Raw genomic sequence first — 17,893 nt, forward strand, 5'->3', positions numbered from 1 at the left:
AGCCTCTTGTTCCCTCTGGTGGTCCTCCAGGCCCTGCAGCTCCATGTTGGCCTGTAGCAGCTGCATGTCAATGCTGACTGCAATCAGTGGCTGCATGATGGTGTAGGGAAGTGTGTTTGAGGAAGGTGTTTCCCTTTTGTACTCTTCCAGGATGAATTGGGTGCACCTGTGTCCTCATTTACCAGACCTGTATGCATTTACCACCTGCTTTCAGGTGTATCACTGCCTTGTTTTTGCTGGTATTACCGGCAAATATCACCTGATATTACCAGCAAATACCATCTTGTGATATGCCGTTGATACCATCGCACCGGTATTACTGAGTTTTCTGGCCTATCCGGTATTTTTGTTACCGGCATTACTGGTGCAATAATTCCGGATGAGTTAATACTGGGCCAGTAATTTCGGCAACTATGTTCTGGCAAACTTGTGTACTTGGCCAGTCCAGTAAAAGTGCTGGTAAACTGTATTTGTACAGATATGTGCAGCTCTACAAATAAAATAAATTCCCTTAGAGATACATGTTCTCCTAGTCCTGATAGCCTTAAGGAATGAACAGTTTCCACATAAATATGACCACAAAGCAAGGGAAGTCAAGTTTTACTTCCCTGCAAGAGTCACTTCAGTAGTCAAAACAGAGCAAACATAAAGAGTGTTCCTTAGATGTTTATGAAAGAAAAGAAGCAAAAAGAAGTCGTTTTCTAACTGCGTAAATTTTTGCTTAAAACAAGATTAAAAGACAGAACATATGTATAAATCATACTGCCTTGTTTGCTGATTGTACTAATCAGATTCAGGTTTCATTTATTAGTCATCAGATGATTTTCAAGTCGTGCAGTTGTCAAGTCTTGCAAAAGAAAAAGGATCTACTGAACATTACAGCCAGCGTATGCTATTGACTGCTTAATTGTGATGCATGTAAAGGCTCCCGTAAAGAATTGTCCTTAAAGGTATAGTGTTATATGTGATATTGAACGTTTGGGAGTGCATCCTTTAGCTTAGTATGCACATGTTTTAAATAAGATTTTTTTTGTTTAATGTAACCCCATTTGCTTGCATGTAATGTAGATGCCAGGTTTTCAATTGAGATTCATTGTGTCTTAGATAATATTTTAGGTGTTCTTCATTTGTAGGTTATCGTGAGTGTGGACCAGGGGAATTCAGTTGTGCTGATGGAAGATGTCTTTTAAATACCCAATGGCAGTGTGATGGTGACTTTGACTGTTCCGATCATTCCGATGAGGCCCCGCTAAACAGAAACTGCAAAAGTACAGGTTGGGACTTTCATTATATCTCAGTCAATTTCTTATTCATGTTTACATAATGTTCTGGATAAAGGTTTACAAATGAAAAAGAAGCATGTTTGTTAACTTTCTATCTGCAAAGAGTGCACAGGGTTAGCATGTGTATATATAGGAACACAAACAGAGAGAGTAGGTGGTGGTATGATGGTGATGGCATAGTTGAAATGCTCCTAAATAACCTCTAGATGGCTGCCCCAGCAGGAACCACAAAACACAGTTTGCCTTACTATGGTCCAATCATATAACAAGCCAGCAACAGAGACAACTATTATGTGCCTCGCAAGACCCAGTGTAGAATAAGATTGCCATGCATGAAAAATACATTGCTCACTTAAACAGGGTAGCAGTCAAGCCCACCTTGCATGTGAGCCCATCACCATTTTCGGGGCATGACTATCGCAAAAAGCTTGAGGCCTTAATGATGAAGTTAACAACAACACAGAGAAAGGCATCTCCAGCAAGAGGAATACATTCTAACAACACATTTCGTGGCACAGGACCTCATTCAATGACCTTTGTAACCCTCCCCCCAAGCAAGGATCACACAATACTTTCAGGTTCTTTTTTATGGGCAAGGGAAACTTAAGCTTAATGATCTGGCACACCACAATCACACTCCCTCCTTCGGAGACAAGAAACAAACTGCATTGTAAGAAAAAAATACTTGTGTTTTTATTTGAAGATACCACACTCTTTATGATATGCAGCTTCGTATTCTATACACGGGGAATGCATGCTAAACACTGTCACATTGTCACTAACAAATACAAAGTAGGCTAAATAGAATTTCGAAAAAAATGGACTCGGGTTCTGTCATTTTATAAACACACAACAACAATACAATTGCATTTGTAATACTTATTCCATACAAAAACAGACAATCCTATTAATGGGTGGACTTCTGAATATGATGTGCTTGCAATGGCATGTAAAAAAAAGACAAAAGTAATAATAATTATATTTTTAATTTGTGGTATTTTTTTAAAAATCTTTTTGAAACGTCATGTAATCAGAAAATCAGGAAATCCAAATAGTGAAGGAATGATTGAGACACCCACTCATTGGCCTCAGGACTTCACTTAGAGCTAAGCCTCTTGATGTCTATATAGCTTAAAATACAACATAAATGGGTAATTTTAAAATGGCATTCTATATTCTTAGGGGAACATGAATGGGCAATCCAACCCACACAAAAGTGTCTAGTAAATCGGTTAATTCAGGACTTTTACCCAGACTACAGTCGTCGCTTTAGTTTTTTTTTTTAATTTTTTTTATTTTTTGGTTTGCTGTTCTATTAATCACTAAAGTGTCATAACCTACATACAAGTAAACATGCTTGCTTCTGTGAAGACATTATTTAGTTCAGTTATTCCATTATTCCAAGGTCAATGTGCCCTGCAACATATTACATTCTTATGCAGATGCATTTGTAAGTATTCGTTCATGGCATCAATACACTCACTTGTATGGTTTCTTTAATGCAGCAGGTCTCTGAATGAGCGGTTCACTGTAAAGGATTCCTGTGTAAAATTCTGCTCACTGTCTGCACCCCTGCAGGGCCTTCTGCTACTCCCAGGACAATCCTATTAATGGGTGGACAGCTGTACACAATCTGGTTCTACTCCTTAGCACTGGATTAAGATGAGATTTGCAGTAACTGCCTTATTCAAAATATCATCATTGGACTTCACAAAGCAAGCATGTTGCCTGACATGCACATTACATTTGGCTGGGATAAACAGAGATTCAGTTACCAACTAAGGGTCCACATCTTACAATATGCGTTCATAACTATCAAGCTGGCATATTTTGAAGTACTTCTGTAGATCAGTAGAGGAAATATATGTGTTTGTTTTTCTTAAAATCATCATTTTTTCAAAAAATGACTTTGAAAACATGTCTTGCAGCTCCATTGTCTGTGAAACACCTGATGATAAATAGCGCCTGATCTTCGGTGCCTCTCAAAATAAGATAATGCACTCTTAACATGTGCACTCTTAACATTCTGGTCAAGGTCTATCAGGATGTAAACAATCTCAGGTTTAGGATAGGGCCACTCTAACATAATTCTGGGAGCATAAATGTCAGTTTCTTTACAGATATGTCTCTACATTTCCAATGCCAGGCTAATGAGCACGTAGACAATGCATCCCACCCGAGAGATGTCTTATCTTCAGCAAGAACTGCAACCTCATGCCTCCCCCATCATATTCATACTGTCATGGAATGTTGTTTCCACTGGTTAGGTTGCTTTTCCGGAAATACCAAGAATATTGGTTTAGTTTTCTCTTGGGGCAAACATGCTGTTTTAAGGCCGATAATTTTGGGTTCAGGATATCACTGTACACCGTGTTAACCTTCTGTTCAAAATAAAATTATATTTCAGTGATGGATCCGACAAATACTATGTTGATTGTGCGTTTAGTGACCAAATACTGGCATAGTTAATATCAAGGCCCATAAGTTCCAGTCTTTTCTAATTTACAAAGTACAATATCAAATGATACATATGAAACACCACTATTTTTTGACTTAACAGGATTCAAGTTAATTGAGTCTTTTCACAGATAACGATTCCGCCCTCCTTATCATTAAAATCAGTCATTGTATGTATTACTGGAAACCCACAATCACATGTCTGCAGTGCTCTATTAACCCTTTAACTGCCAGGCTATTATGAAAGTCTATGCAAAAAGGACACGTATACTCGAGTACTTTCCATTAGAATTAGCGATTGATCTGAGCAATCAGGACTCTCCATTCTTTCCTCATGAAGAGATGTTCTATAGAAGTAAGGGGTCTTTCCATTTGACTGGTTCAGAACGCTCTGCTCTGTTTTCAGTGTTGCTGGCTTTGTCACCACAGTAAAGATGCTCTTTCAAGCCCTCGAGTAGGCGGTCCCTGCTGTGATGGTTCAATGCCCCAAATGACACTGCACAAATATAGCTTGCAGGAGAATGCCAGACCCTCAATTTGAATGCTACCTTTTAAAGGATAATGTTTAGGTAGATGGGAGGCATGTCTTTTTTTCTTTTGTGAGTGGATCGAGCAGAGGTTCTTCATTGAATTCGCTCAATACTTCAATGTATGCTAATAAAGAACATTGGATTCGTCCCAAGCAGAGGTTGCACCTTTCACAATACAATAAACTGCAATCAAAATTATGAAGGGAAGATACATTCAAGCTATATATTTCTCTTCATCTGCGAGGCACTCAGAAAATGATCTTTTCCGTTTCTGGCACAGTGGGTGTGTCCTGTAATGTCCCACAATCAAAAAGTCATATTGATTTAGGTAACGTTGCAGAGTGTTTAACAATCATGGCATGGACATTCTAAGAGCAATTGACATTGTCTTTACCCAATCTCCAACTTTTCATTCCAAGTGAAATAAACCGGAGATGAGGCTTACCATTTGTGGATATTTGGGAAGACCTATTGACTATTGGATATATATCAGTTGGGATTTGTTTCAACTCTTTAAAAAAATGTGCTCTCAGTACAACTGTAAAAATCAACCATCCCTCTTCTACCCCTGCTCATTCATCTCCCATATATTTTGCATATGTCAACATTAATATTCCCAGCATGGCTATTCATTGATTTCATATAAGCACAATCCACATTGCATGTCTATTCTGTTGTGTGATAGCTATGCTCAATTAGTAATATACTGCAACATGCGGATGAGAAGTGTTAACACAATAAATACAAATGTGAACAGTGTTTGTGAACAAAAAATGTACATTGAAATCTGGGGACTAGTAGTCCAAAATTGACTGTCTAATGTTGATACATTTCTTGTATGATGAGTTGATTTACTAAGTAACGTGCTTCACTGCTAGTTTCTCCCAACCATTCTGGCTCCACATGATAAGAAATAGCATCTGTTTTATCACACCTCAATGCTATTATAAATTGTGCAGTGGTGGTATATGGAGACCAACCTCTATAATCATTCAACATCATCCCTCCCATGGTTTGATCTTGAGCCCCTATGTTGTTATGTTATTTGGTATTTGTATAGTGCCTACTGCCATTGTTATGGCTTTGAAAAGCTATGGGTTTGGAAGGCCCTTTAGAAGACCATAGTCTGTGCAAACTTGGTTATAAAAGAACATTATATTTCATGCAAACAGTGATTAGACTTACATGACTGTGATGCTGGTAATGCTTTGGATGGACAGGGTCTCCTCGTCCTTGTCCAACCACTTCCCTGTATGTGTGTTTCTGTTTTCTGCACGGCAGTCCAGTTTGCACCCCTGGAAATGCAGATCATCATCTTTATTGTTTGGTGAATGATACCCATCGGCTACCCCTATGGCACTCGTGGGTAGGGGTAAACATTGCTACCCCTAGTGTGTGTTTTTGGGCACTTGTGTGTTACCCCACCAAACATATTATGGGCCTGGGGCAACTACATGATGATTTTGCAGTGGATTTGTAGTTCACAATGTTGGGACACCCAGGCCCCTCCATAAGTATCAATGGATTTCTGGGCCAAATAGCCACTTAAAGCCTCATGTTATCCTGCCTTTTCCTTCCCGTTTCTCAAAGTCCTAAGAAGCCCTGACTCTGTTCCCTTCCCTGATTGGATGTAGGTTGGAAAGACCATATATGGCTCTGGGGCTGGCTTTCTGAGAGACTGCTGGTTTTGGATACACAATAGGGGTGGGAACTGAAGAAATGGAAAGAGGAGTAAAATCACATTCAGTGTTGTGGGTGTTTGGTTTCAGTTGTGTGTGACAATGCCTGTGGTCTACCTGGGCCAGCCCTTTATGAAACTGGAAGTAATGCAGTGTGTGCTCTGTAAAACTATGGCCCTCATTCCAAGTAGGGCGGTAAGGGATACCGGGCACCAGTAATGAGACTGGTGCCGGTAATCCCTTACCACCCTACTGCGAGGTCCCTTAGCGGGTCCCTTCCTTAACGCCTGGTTTGGCCAGGTGTTAAGGATGGGACCCGTTAAGGGACCTGGGCACAAATAATGGGCTTGGCATACGCCAGCCCATTATTTGCGCCCTCCCCATTCCCATTGAGCCCTATGGGGGATCAAATGGGAATGGGGAATGGTTTAGTACATGGGGATTTACCGGTCCATCCAAAGTCGGAATGGACCGGTAAATCCCCATAGAACCAAACTGGAGCGGGTACCGGTATGGGAGGCAGACATGGTGCAAATAGCGCCATGACTACCACCATACTCGGAATGAGGGCCTATGAATTGCCACTAATAATCATCCACTGTTTTGGGTGTCTAGTCTTAGGTGAATAACATAAATGCTTGTGAGTCTGATTGGGTGCTGCATGATGAATGTGTGTGATTGTTTTATGGAGCCTAGCTCAGCCTGAGTGAATTGGGGGACTTATGTGCATCAAAAGACCCCTCACTTACCTCTGTGTCAGAGGTTTGGAGTTTTCCTGGAGGCGTATCTTGAATTCAGCTGGAGGAAAAAATCTGCAGCTGCAACTCTACATTCAATCCAAAGGCTGCTGTAGTGATTAAAGCACTGATGAAGAGAGGACCTGGACAGATGGCTTCTTCCTGTAGCCACGAGGGGGCATTTTGCCACTGCTGTTCTTTACCCAATGTTTCCTGGAAGCCAGTACTGTGTGTCTTCTGTCCTGCAGAGGTATCTTTGTTGGTTCTTAAAAAAGAGTGACGTCCAGTGCTTGCGTCTAAGTCATCCAAAGGCATCCTTTCATCCATGCTGTGGCTGCAGCACCGAAGAATCGACCGATGACAAACCACGAAATGACAAAACCCAATATCTACTTCTGCCACGCACCCATCGCCACCAGAGGTCATTGACAAAAAACAAAGAGCTCGTCCTCACCACTCAAGCCATGATGAGATTCACAGTGAGTTTCAGCTTCATGGGACATCGACAGCCGGCTTAGCAACCCCAACAATGAGACCACTGCGACAGACCTTCACTGCTGGCTTTCCAACACTGCTTGGTTCTCTTCTCCTGCTCAAAAGGCAATGGCCCAGTGAGTTCTTCTTCATCATCATGGGGCATTGTTGAGTAAAGCTGAGAGAGTCCACCACTTTGCATTCCAGGGCACCGAAGGAACTGTGATAAGGAAGAGGGGCTTACTCTCTCAGGGTCCATCCAGGGGTCCCAGATTCATCTTGGACCCTTCTCCCCCATTACTTCCAAGGTACTTTGGGGTGGTTGGCCGGTAAAGATAAAAAGATGATAATTACTGAACATTTAAAGACTGTGCATTAACATAAAAACAAAGTAAAACGTATCCTTTTATTGCAGGTCGCCGAGGGGGGCATTTCCACACAGAATTGCATTTTACCCTGAAAAGTATTTTGGCAATGTTCTAAAGTAATTTGCCTGCATGTCTTCATTTGTGGTTTTAAGTTATAATGTGTTTAAAGTGCATTTATTGACATATACCAGTTGCTGCATTATTGTTGAATCTAATATTAGTACTGTATATGTTGTGTTAACGGTTGAAAGAGAGTGTCCTTAGTACAAAGTGAGTCTTATGTATGTATATATGTTCATCTAAACATTATGTTATTTAAGAAAAGTACTTGGTTAGCCCATGACATAGTGCAGACATTCCTTTGTGGTGACTTGAGGATTCACTGTACCTAAGAACCAACCTCTATCACCTTCCTTGAGCCTCAGCCTTGGTTGCTCATCCACTACTACCATTTGACAACCTTGGCTGGGTTGCCTCTGTGCCTCTACCTCGACCATATAATGGGTGGCACCAAAGACACCCTACCCCAGTCTTTACAATGACTATTCCATTACTAGCTGAGATGACTAGTTTAAAACATTATTAACACCTGGAATGGGGCAGCAACCAATCAGGTTGCTCTTAACATGGGTTGAAAGTGCCAATCTAAGCCAGTTCTCCGAGCTGCCTTATGGCTGCTTCCCCCACCTGCCATCTCCCCCATGTCTTCCTTCTCTGTGGTGGCCATCTTGGTACAGTATTTTGATTGAATTAATGGGATGCCACCTGGCCTCTCATTCATTCAATCAAAACACAATGCACTCAGCTTCCCGGGTTACTGTATTGGCATCCCGGGGTGCTAATAGCATTAACACCCTTTCCGGTGGACCAGGCTTGGTGTTATTGGCTGGCCATGGGACTGCAAACTCCAACTCAGAACCTGGGTCAATAACTCCCGATCCTGCCTGCCGGATTGGGTGATAATGCTTAATTGAAATCATACAGAGCATTTTGTTCAGGCGCAGAGATGTCTTTTTTTCATGGGACTCAGATGTATTCAATGGGCTGCAATGCAAGAGGGGGAATGGGTATTTAAAATAGTATATCAACCCCTAGGAAAACGGTGTACATTTGGGGACTCTGCTATAATTTACATTTAGAGACATGTAGTAAAACAACCAGCAACCCTGTACTCACACCACTGGCATACACGTCACATTTCACAAGCTCACATTGCCCCCGCTCTCTCTCTCTCTCTCTCTTATCAATACATTCTATCCTATGTGCAGCATAACATGCATCTGTGATTTGGCAGATGAGGGGCAAGGGCTAGGCAATATAAACTCCAGTCATTTACCATAAGCAACAACTAAAGGTTATGGGAGGCAAGAACCTTAGGTTCAGAGAAAGGGCTACTTCATATCCAGACATGCAATTGTTCCTATTCATCTCTGAATATTAACTCTGTTTTACACATTTAGACCTGCCCCGACTCCCAATTATGTCATATCATCACCACAAAGCGTGTAATGTGCAATAATAAACTTAACACCATTTGAAACAAACTGACTCCTTTAGCAATTTCTTCCAAGGAACTCCTATACCCCAAAATGTTTCTGTTCTTCTCTATTTAGAACCTTCTTCAGAGGGACCTTTTCATGACTGCAAAAGATAGTGATTTGAAATTGTGTCAGATATCTGATTCCAATGTAACAGACATATAATGTGATACTACATGCAAAGGATCATTTAATTATTAATATGTCAATATGTCAGGAGATGTGGCATGTAAGTAATGTTAGTTATTAAACTCTAGTAAGTAGCGAATTCTATTACCTTATATCTTGTTAATGTATATCAAACTTAAGGTCCTGGCTTAAGCGAGTGATGGCCTTTCAGGGAAAACAGACATGTTTTAAAAATATATATATATGTAAACACACTTCCTAAAAAGGATGTGTTTGATTCTAACTACTTACTTAAGAACTACCTCAATCTTCCGACAAAATCATCCTTTTAAGTCAAAAAGATGCCTGGGTGTGTGAATGTACATCTATGGCCAATCGCATACTTTACCTAACACCGGAACTTCTCCAAATATAAAGCATAGTGCCTTTTTAAAAAGTCTCATTCAAAACCAAATGTAGGATGTTATAATTGAGGGGAGCCCCATCTCGTATTGAAAAACAAATAACTCCCTGTACCGTGATAGATGTCTGCAGGGTAAATCATGCTTCTTGAGTATGCCTAAACAGGTACTCTTGTGTAGGTGTCTGGAGAGACATAACATACAGGAAGTGTTACAACATCAATTCATCTCCCAGAGGATATGTGTTCATCTAACATTAGAACTGCCTCTACAAGAATGGTCACAACCTGACATGGGAGGATTACCTTTTGGTAGAGAACAGAGCTTCTCGTTCATGTGCAGCCAGGAATGGCAAATCTGGGGGCAATGTTGGACTGTTGTTTTCATCGCATCAGTTGCATTGGACTCTGTGGTGTATCAAATGTATACAGAGACATAATGCATTTGACTGATGCCTGGATCACATTTGTTGTACACCGTAGTGTGTCAGATAAATTAACAACACATTTTTTCTAAAGTGATACATCAAAATCTTATTTAAAAAAGTTTGAATGATGAAATATCTTATACATGCCAGTTGATATTTTCATTGAAGCCTATAGTATGGGTGTTAGTTTTGAAAATCAAAATCTGTTCTGACCGCATCAATCGTTCCTCAGCTTGGGGACCCTGCATCTGACAAACTAAACAAATCATCGTATTTATGATTCTGATCCCAAAATGGGACATCAACGGCACACTCTCCTTGCAAGTTCTAATGCAACTGTGGTGTTCCACAATTCTGCCCTGAATTGTGTTTGTGTTTGTTCAAATGTGTGTTTTATTACATGGACACTTAATAAAATATATCACCATGGTTAAGTTGAAGTTTTTGAAAGATCGTTTACCCATTTTGTGTTAAACCTACATCTACATGGGTGACATTCGTGGTAAGGGCTCACAAACTGCAATTCCCACATGGTACATATCCGGACATTTTGTGAAGTCCCCATAGTTCAATCATAGTACAGTGTGGTCTCTGTTACATAATCCAAACCTTTTACACATTAAAGAAAACACTTAAAATTGCCAAATGAGAGATTATCAATGATAGAACAGCATGCACTGGTTATTATGCTGGAACAAGGTTGCCCCTGCCATGCTGGGATACAGCTTGGATTTAAGTGAAAGAGTGTGAATTGGCAGGGTAATAAAGTAAAAATGTATTATTTAGCCAACAGGTTACAGGTCTGAAGTGGTTTGTTAAATATTTTAGAGTGTAGGGCATTTCTTGGACCTTCTGAGCTGTTTAGAATATGCAGGCCCATAGGGAATATCCTCTTCATCTGTGGAGATGCAAACTAAGGCTGGAAACATGTAAAGCCGGCCCATGTCTATCTCTCACACATGAGCCTAACATTTGAGAACAAGCTGGCAGTGTTCCCTCTTAAAAGAAAATTCAGTGATTGTTAATGTTTAAATGCATGTGTAGGGATTGCTTCTGATAGGAAATGAGACGTCAATTAATTATAGAATTGTGTTCATTGTCACTGAAGCTATCCTACAAATCTAACAGATAGTGAGATAGCTTTTTATGTGATCGTTAATCCATACATTATTTGCTTCATATCAGGAGTTTAGGGAATATTTGATTTTTTGGCTCGGAGTGAACATCCTCAGCTGAGGCATCTACTTTTGCAAAAGAAACATGTATGAAAGAAATATAAATGGTGTAGAAGCCAATGATTAGGATACACATTGTCAAACCCAGTCATAGGAAATAAAGATAACATGTGAACATGAATTCACATTTTGACTAAAGCTCGCCATTTATTGGCATTTACTATTCTGTATTAGGATATTATGTTTACAAAATATGTCTGACTAGACCTCATTGTCAAAACCATCGATTTATTGAAGAAAAAGGGCGCATCACTGCAGATACAGAGTTTTCCCCCCACATCTTCCTTCCACTGCAACTATATTTTCTTCGGGTTATTTCTGTGGGTTGTGGCCAACTAACACAACTGTTCAGCACAATTTCTTGATGTGTTTTTGTCCACGTTGGTACAGGCTGTGTTGAGAAATGTAATATTGGATGTTTCTTATCTGTATCACCAGATCAAAAACATATTTTCACAGTGTGTGGTTCTCTTTTTGGCCACAGCTATGATGTGCATGTTTGTTTGTGTGTGTAGGTGTGTGTGTGTGTGTGTGTGTGTGTGTGTGTGTGTGTGTGTGTGAGAGAGAGAGAGAGAGAGAGAGAGAGAAAGAGAGCGGGAGTGGGAAATAGTGTGTGTGTGTTTAGTTGTGTGTGTTTAGTTGTGTGTGTATGTGTGTGTGTGTGTGCACGCTTCCAATTTACTTACAGTGCATCCCTAGCTATGAACTTATTTTAGAGTATTACATGCTATAATATGTGTCATCATATTCCGACTTTTAAACATGCCATTGTGATTGTCCAGTGTATAGGAAGGTTTTGGGCAGAAACTATGCAGACTACATTTTATTTGTGTACATGTATTATTAACAAAGTACATCAATATAAGACCATGAAAAAAGATTTATCAAACAGGACGTTGGAATCCTTAGTATAATGAGGTGTTCAAAAATCGTGCCCCCATTATTGACCTGGCTGCTTTTTTCCACAAGAAAGGAGACAAAGAGGCGGCATCAGCGAAGGAAAAATGTCTGATGTCAAATTAAAAATTACCCCTTTTTAGCTTTTTACATTTAAATTAACACACGTTTGCATTCTTGGCTTAGATTCTGTTTGTTGCCACTACTTTCACGTGAACTATGTTGTGAAATATCAGCAGCACATTGACAGTATTCTTTCACATTTTTGTTATCTAATGATAGCTCACATGTTAGTAGCATGTGTGCAAAACGAGAAAAACATATCATTGAAAAATAGTGTGCAGTGTGATAAAATCTTGATTTCTTGTTTCTTTGCTCAACATAACATGCTCTTAACTGGGAACCAGACTCTCATATTCCCTTTGTTTTATTTGATTATTTTTTTTCAGAACAGTCATGCAACAGTTCATCCTTTATGTGTAAAAATGGGAAATGCATTCCAGGTCGAGTTCTTTGTGACACACATGATGACTGTGGCGATGGTTCTGATGAGGCAGGCTGCAACATTAATGAATGTCTCAGCAAAAAAGTCAGTGGCTGTTCGCAAGAATGTCAGGACCTTCCTGTAGGCTACAAGGTAAGTAGTCAACATATTTTGAAAGGGTTTGAAGAGATGTTCTAAGACATTTTTATGAGCCTTCCCTTTTCAATGATACATAAGAAAAATTCTGAATTCATTCAATGATTAATGTTAAGAAAATCATTATTGTCCAGACAGTTGTTTGATGGTTGAGTAACGCATGCTATAGTTTTAATGGGTAAATGGTAGAAAGCAAATGTATACCTTATTTTCAGAGACATGGAATTTAAAAGCAATTCAAGATAAAGTACATCAAGACAGATGCCCTTCACAAGGATGCAATCTTATATCACACCTCCCCCCACGATATTAATGCACTTGGTATCCTTGGCTTTGTCATAAAACATATCGGTATCCAAGATACTCATCACGACCAACCTGTCCAATATTCACAGAGGGCAAACATTGCAATCAAGTTACTGTTTGGAAATGTTTTCATAATGTCATATGCAGAAGAACTGAACAGTGTGAGTGCTGTGTTAATGTTGTTCTGTGATAATTGTACCATTGATACCTAAATAATGCCTCAAAGCAGTGAGCTTTTACTACTGGACACACCCTTGCACACAGAACCCAACTGCAAAAGAGAACTTCTTGCGCTGGTGCAATGCAATTTCCATCAAGCTGTAGCAATGGCCAGTGAGGACCAGTTTGAAGAACATTTTCATTAGTGTGACAGAAGCAGAAAACAGACACACTAAAATAGGACTCAAGAAAGCAAAATGTGAGTTAATTAAAAACTTTTTAATGCCCCTATTGAGCGAGGTCGTTCCATCATGTCAATCCTTTTCTATAGCTTGGGCACAAGACAAAATTCAGCAAGTTTAAGATCCTTTAATATGTGATTGAATGCTTAAAACCACAAGTGCAAAATTCCTAAGGCCCTACAAAAGTAAAAACAGAAAAAAGAACAATAGAGAATACATTAAAACAAATAATTGGGATGGAAAACATATCTACAAAATGTAAAACTGAAAAAAGAGCAAGTCAAGAAACATAAGAAAACGAAAGAAGAGGAACATGTACCTGGACACAGCAGAAGAAGCAGAGGAAATTCATATGCAAATATACCTAATTAATTCATACCTAAAAAGAACATAGGGAGATGGCAGACGCAGCAGAGAAAACTAATCAAAGAAAATTTTAAACTGAATAAAGAACAAGAGAAAATAAAATTAGCAGGTAAAATTAACCTACAAAATGTGCCTACACATTTTAAACCAGATAAAGAACATGGCACTAAACATAAACAGCAGCAGGTAAATTAAACCTCAGATTTAAAAACTGAAAAATTAGAAAGATGAAAGCATAAACATAATGAGAGAAACAGTTGTGTGTTTAAAAGATAAGCCTGAAAAACACAAAAATTGAAAACAGAAGAAAGACAAATCCAAATCACCATAGACAATTAACCCAAAGGTGTGCCACTAAATTCAAAATTGTTAAGAAAATCGATCTGACACAAAAAGTATAATGAATGATAGCCTGGATACATTGTCAGCAGAACTACTGCCAATAGCCACCTGTTTGGCTTGGCTTCCTCTGCCCTATGCCTCTGGCTCAGATGTGTTAATTGTCTGCAACCTCCAAATACAAAAGGAATTGTTTACTAAGACTGTTTTGCAATAATCTCCCACCTACTAAAATCACATTACATTTTGCAAATATGTGTTTCCATACTCCATCCAACTAAACAATTGAACATGTGCCTAAAACCGATTTGGCATACTCCATACCAACCAAAATGCATCAGTGCCTAAGACTACTTTGATACACTCCATGACCTATGCACATTTACATTTGCCATAGAATTCTTTGCTGTATTTCCATGGCTACAAAAAATGAATGAATGTGTGAATAAGACTTTCACATACTCCCCTGTAAGCAAAATGCATGTGTCTAAGACTGCTTTGGCATACTGACATGCCTACAAAATGATTGTGTAGCAAAGACTGCTTTTATGTACCCTGGGACAACAAAGGTTAACATCTGCCTAAGATTGCTATGCATATGCAGTACGGTAGTGGCTGTGTAGTTATTGTTTAGTTGCTGTTTCCATAGGAAGAGCCCTTTTTGGGTGGCTTATAACTTCGCTCTTCCTGGACAAATCCTCACCAAACTTTGCAGAAAAAGTATATTGGTCACTCTGAGATTGTTTGCAAAGTTTGGTGATGTTTGGTCCTGGGGGGGGCAAAGTTATAAGGGGTGTCCCAAAACTTCTTTTTTTCCCATAGACTGAATGGGGAAAAAACTTTGCTCACGCCTACAGCCCAAACCACTGGACGGATTTTCACCAAATTTGGACCAGGAGCAGCGGCTTGGTCCCGAAAGTGTGCTTTTGCAAATGTGGTGAAAATCTGTCCCGTAGTTTTTTTAAAAATGACCAAAAAGTAGTTCACAAAAAATTAGTGATATCTATGTTCGGTCCTCGGACACACTTCCCTGTTTGATCCGCGGACAGGGTCCTGATTGGCTGGGCGATGCGCGTCATGTCCGCAGACATTGGACGTGTTCGCTGATTGGGTGGTTGAGAGCGTGTGGTGTGTCAGATTTTCTGGGCACGCCTGCGATCTTGTATTCGCGGACATCCGCGGACAGCGCGGTGATACTTGGTGGTAAAATACTATTTAGTCAAGTTTGTTGCCGTGTAAGACTGTTTGGGGAGGGTGGGGGAGTAAGAGATGGGTTAAATGTTGTATTTATTTAGGTGGCAGGCATCCCTGTTGTGTTTGTTCTGACCGCGGACAATACGGGTGTCCTGAAATGTTCGTAAATAAACAAAATGGGGGTGTCCTGAGGACACTACGCGTGTCCGTATGGTTCGTATGCAAGTTGAAACTGTTCTAAGAACACATCAAGTGTCCTGGGATGTTCGTCAATAAACCAAATGGGGGTGTCCTGAGGATGCTATGCCTGTCCGTATTGTCTGTAGGCAAGTTGAAATTGTTCTAAGAACACATCAAGTGTCCTGGGATGTTCGTAAATAAACAAAATGGGGGTGTTCTGTGGACACTATGCCTGTCCGTATTGTTTGCAAGCAAGTTGAAACTGTCATAAGAACACACGCGGTGTCCTGAAATGTTCATAAATAAACTAAATGGGGGTGTCCTGAGGACGCTGTCTGTATTGTTCGTGGGCAAGTTTAAATTGTTCTAAGAACACATCAAGTGTCCTGGGATGTGCGTAAATAAACAAAATGGGGGTGTTCTGACGACGTTATGCCTGTCTGTATTGTTCGCAAGCAAGTTGAAACTGTCCTAAGAACACACGCGGTGTCCTGAAATGTTCATAAATAAACGAAACAGGGGTGTCCTGAGGACGCTGTCTGTATTGTTCGTGGGAAGTTGAAATTGTTCTAAGAACTCATCAAGTGTCCTGGGATGTTCGTAAATAAACAAAATGGGGGTGTCCTGAGGACGCTATACCTGTCCGTATTGTCCATAGGCAAGTTAAAACTGTTCTTAGAACACACGTGGTGTCCTGAAATGTTCGTAAATAAATGAAATGGGGGTGTCCTGAGGACACTATACCTGTCCGTACCGTTCGTAGGCAAATTGAAATTGTTCTAAGAACACTCATATTGTTCGTGGACATTAAAAGTGCCCATATGGCATAGTTAAAATGTTTGATTCTATGGGTGTGGTCTATGGGTGTGAAATGCTGCGGTGGCCATGCACCCAAGACTCTAGGCGCTGGCCACAACCACCGCAGCATATCACACCCATAGTGACTTATAAGTTTGGCACCCACAAACAAATTTATAAGTAACAACGTTATAAGCTAGTATGGGTTTGATATGCTGTGCTGGTTGTGGGCAGTACCTATAGTCTCCCAAGACTAAATTTATAAGCACTGAAGTTATAAGCCACTTTAGGAGTAATATGCTGTAGTGGTTGTGGCTAGGGCCTAGAGTCTTGGGTTCATGGCCAAGACCAAATTTATAAGCACCAAAGTTATAAGCCACTATGGGAGTGATATGCTGTAGTGGTTGTGACCAGGGCCTAGAGTCTTGGGTGCATGAACAAGACAAAATTTATAAGCACTGAAGTTATAAGCTACTATGGGTGTGATATGCTGCGGTGGTTGTGGCCAGGGCCTAGAGCCTTTTTTGTTATGCTACAGTCTATTTGTTTGTTTGTTTTCAGTGTTCACTTGTTGCTGGCTAATATTCTATATGTTGGCTTGTTGCAGATTTTTAGAGCAGGTAGATACCTGTTGGCATATTCTAACTGTATATTTCTTGATATAATGAAGTGGTATTGATTTATCTGTTTGGATATTGTAATATCTTGGGGCAGTTAGATACCAGTTGGCGTATTCTAACTGTCTATTCTTTGTTATAATGTAGTGGTATTGATTTATCTGTGTGGTTATTGAAAATCTTGGGGCAGTTAGACACCAGTTGGCGTATTCTAACTGTGTATTTTTTGATACATTTTTAGTTGTATTCATTTATCTGTTTAGTTGTTGTAGAATCTTGGGCCAGTTAGATACCTGTTGGCATATTCTAACTGTCTATTTTTTCTTATAATAAAGTGGTATTGATTTATCTGTTTGGATATTGTAAAATCTTGGGGCAGTTAGATACCAGTTGGCGTATTCTAACTGTCTATTCTTTGTTATAATGTAGTGGTATTGATTTATCTGTGTGGTTATTGAAAATCTTGGGGCAGTTAGATACCAGTTGGCGTATTCTAACTGTGCATTTTTTGATACATTTTTAGTTGTATTCATTTATCTGTTTAGTTGTTGTAGAATCTTGGGCCAGTTAGATACCTGTTGGCATATTCTAACTGTCTATTTTTTCTTATAATAAAGTGGTATTGATTTATCTGTTTGGATATTGTAAAATCTTGGGGCAGTTAGATACCAGTTGGTGTATTCTAACTGTCTATTTTTTTGTTATAATGTAGTGGTTTTGATTTATCTGTTTGGTTATTGCAAAATCTTGGGGGTAGTTAGATACCAGTTGGAGTATTCTAACTGTTTATTTTTTTATATAATTTAGTGGTATTCATTTATCTGTTTAGTTGTTGTAGAATCTTGGGGCAGTTAGATACTTGTTGGCATATTCTAAAAGTATATAGTTTTTTAATTG

At 39.6% G+C, this 17,893-nt stretch overlaps 1 protein-coding gene across 3 annotated transcripts in view; it reads left to right on the forward strand.

Moving 5' to 3' along the window:
- The window catches only part of LRP1B (LDL receptor related protein 1B), a 4,835,697-nt gene that overhangs the window by 3,950,850 nt on the left and 866,954 nt on the right, over window positions 1-17,893 (forward strand). For all 3 annotated transcript variants that reach the window (XM_069616528.1, XM_069616527.1, XM_069616526.1), the window contains exons 54-55: window positions 1,134-1,274; window positions 12,605-12,792. In XM_069616528.1, coding sequence (XP_069472629.1) covers window positions 1,134-1,274; window positions 12,605-12,792 — 329 coding nt within the window. The remainder of the gene's footprint in view (window positions 1-1,133; window positions 1,275-12,604; window positions 12,793-17,893) is intronic.

This window comes from Ambystoma mexicanum, chromosome 9 (assembly GCF_040938575.1).
Source record: "Ambystoma mexicanum isolate Mex_15411 chromosome 9, UKY_AmexF1_1, whole genome shotgun sequence".
Classification (NCBI taxonomy): Eukaryota; Metazoa; Chordata; class Amphibia; order Caudata; family Ambystomatidae; genus Ambystoma; species Ambystoma mexicanum.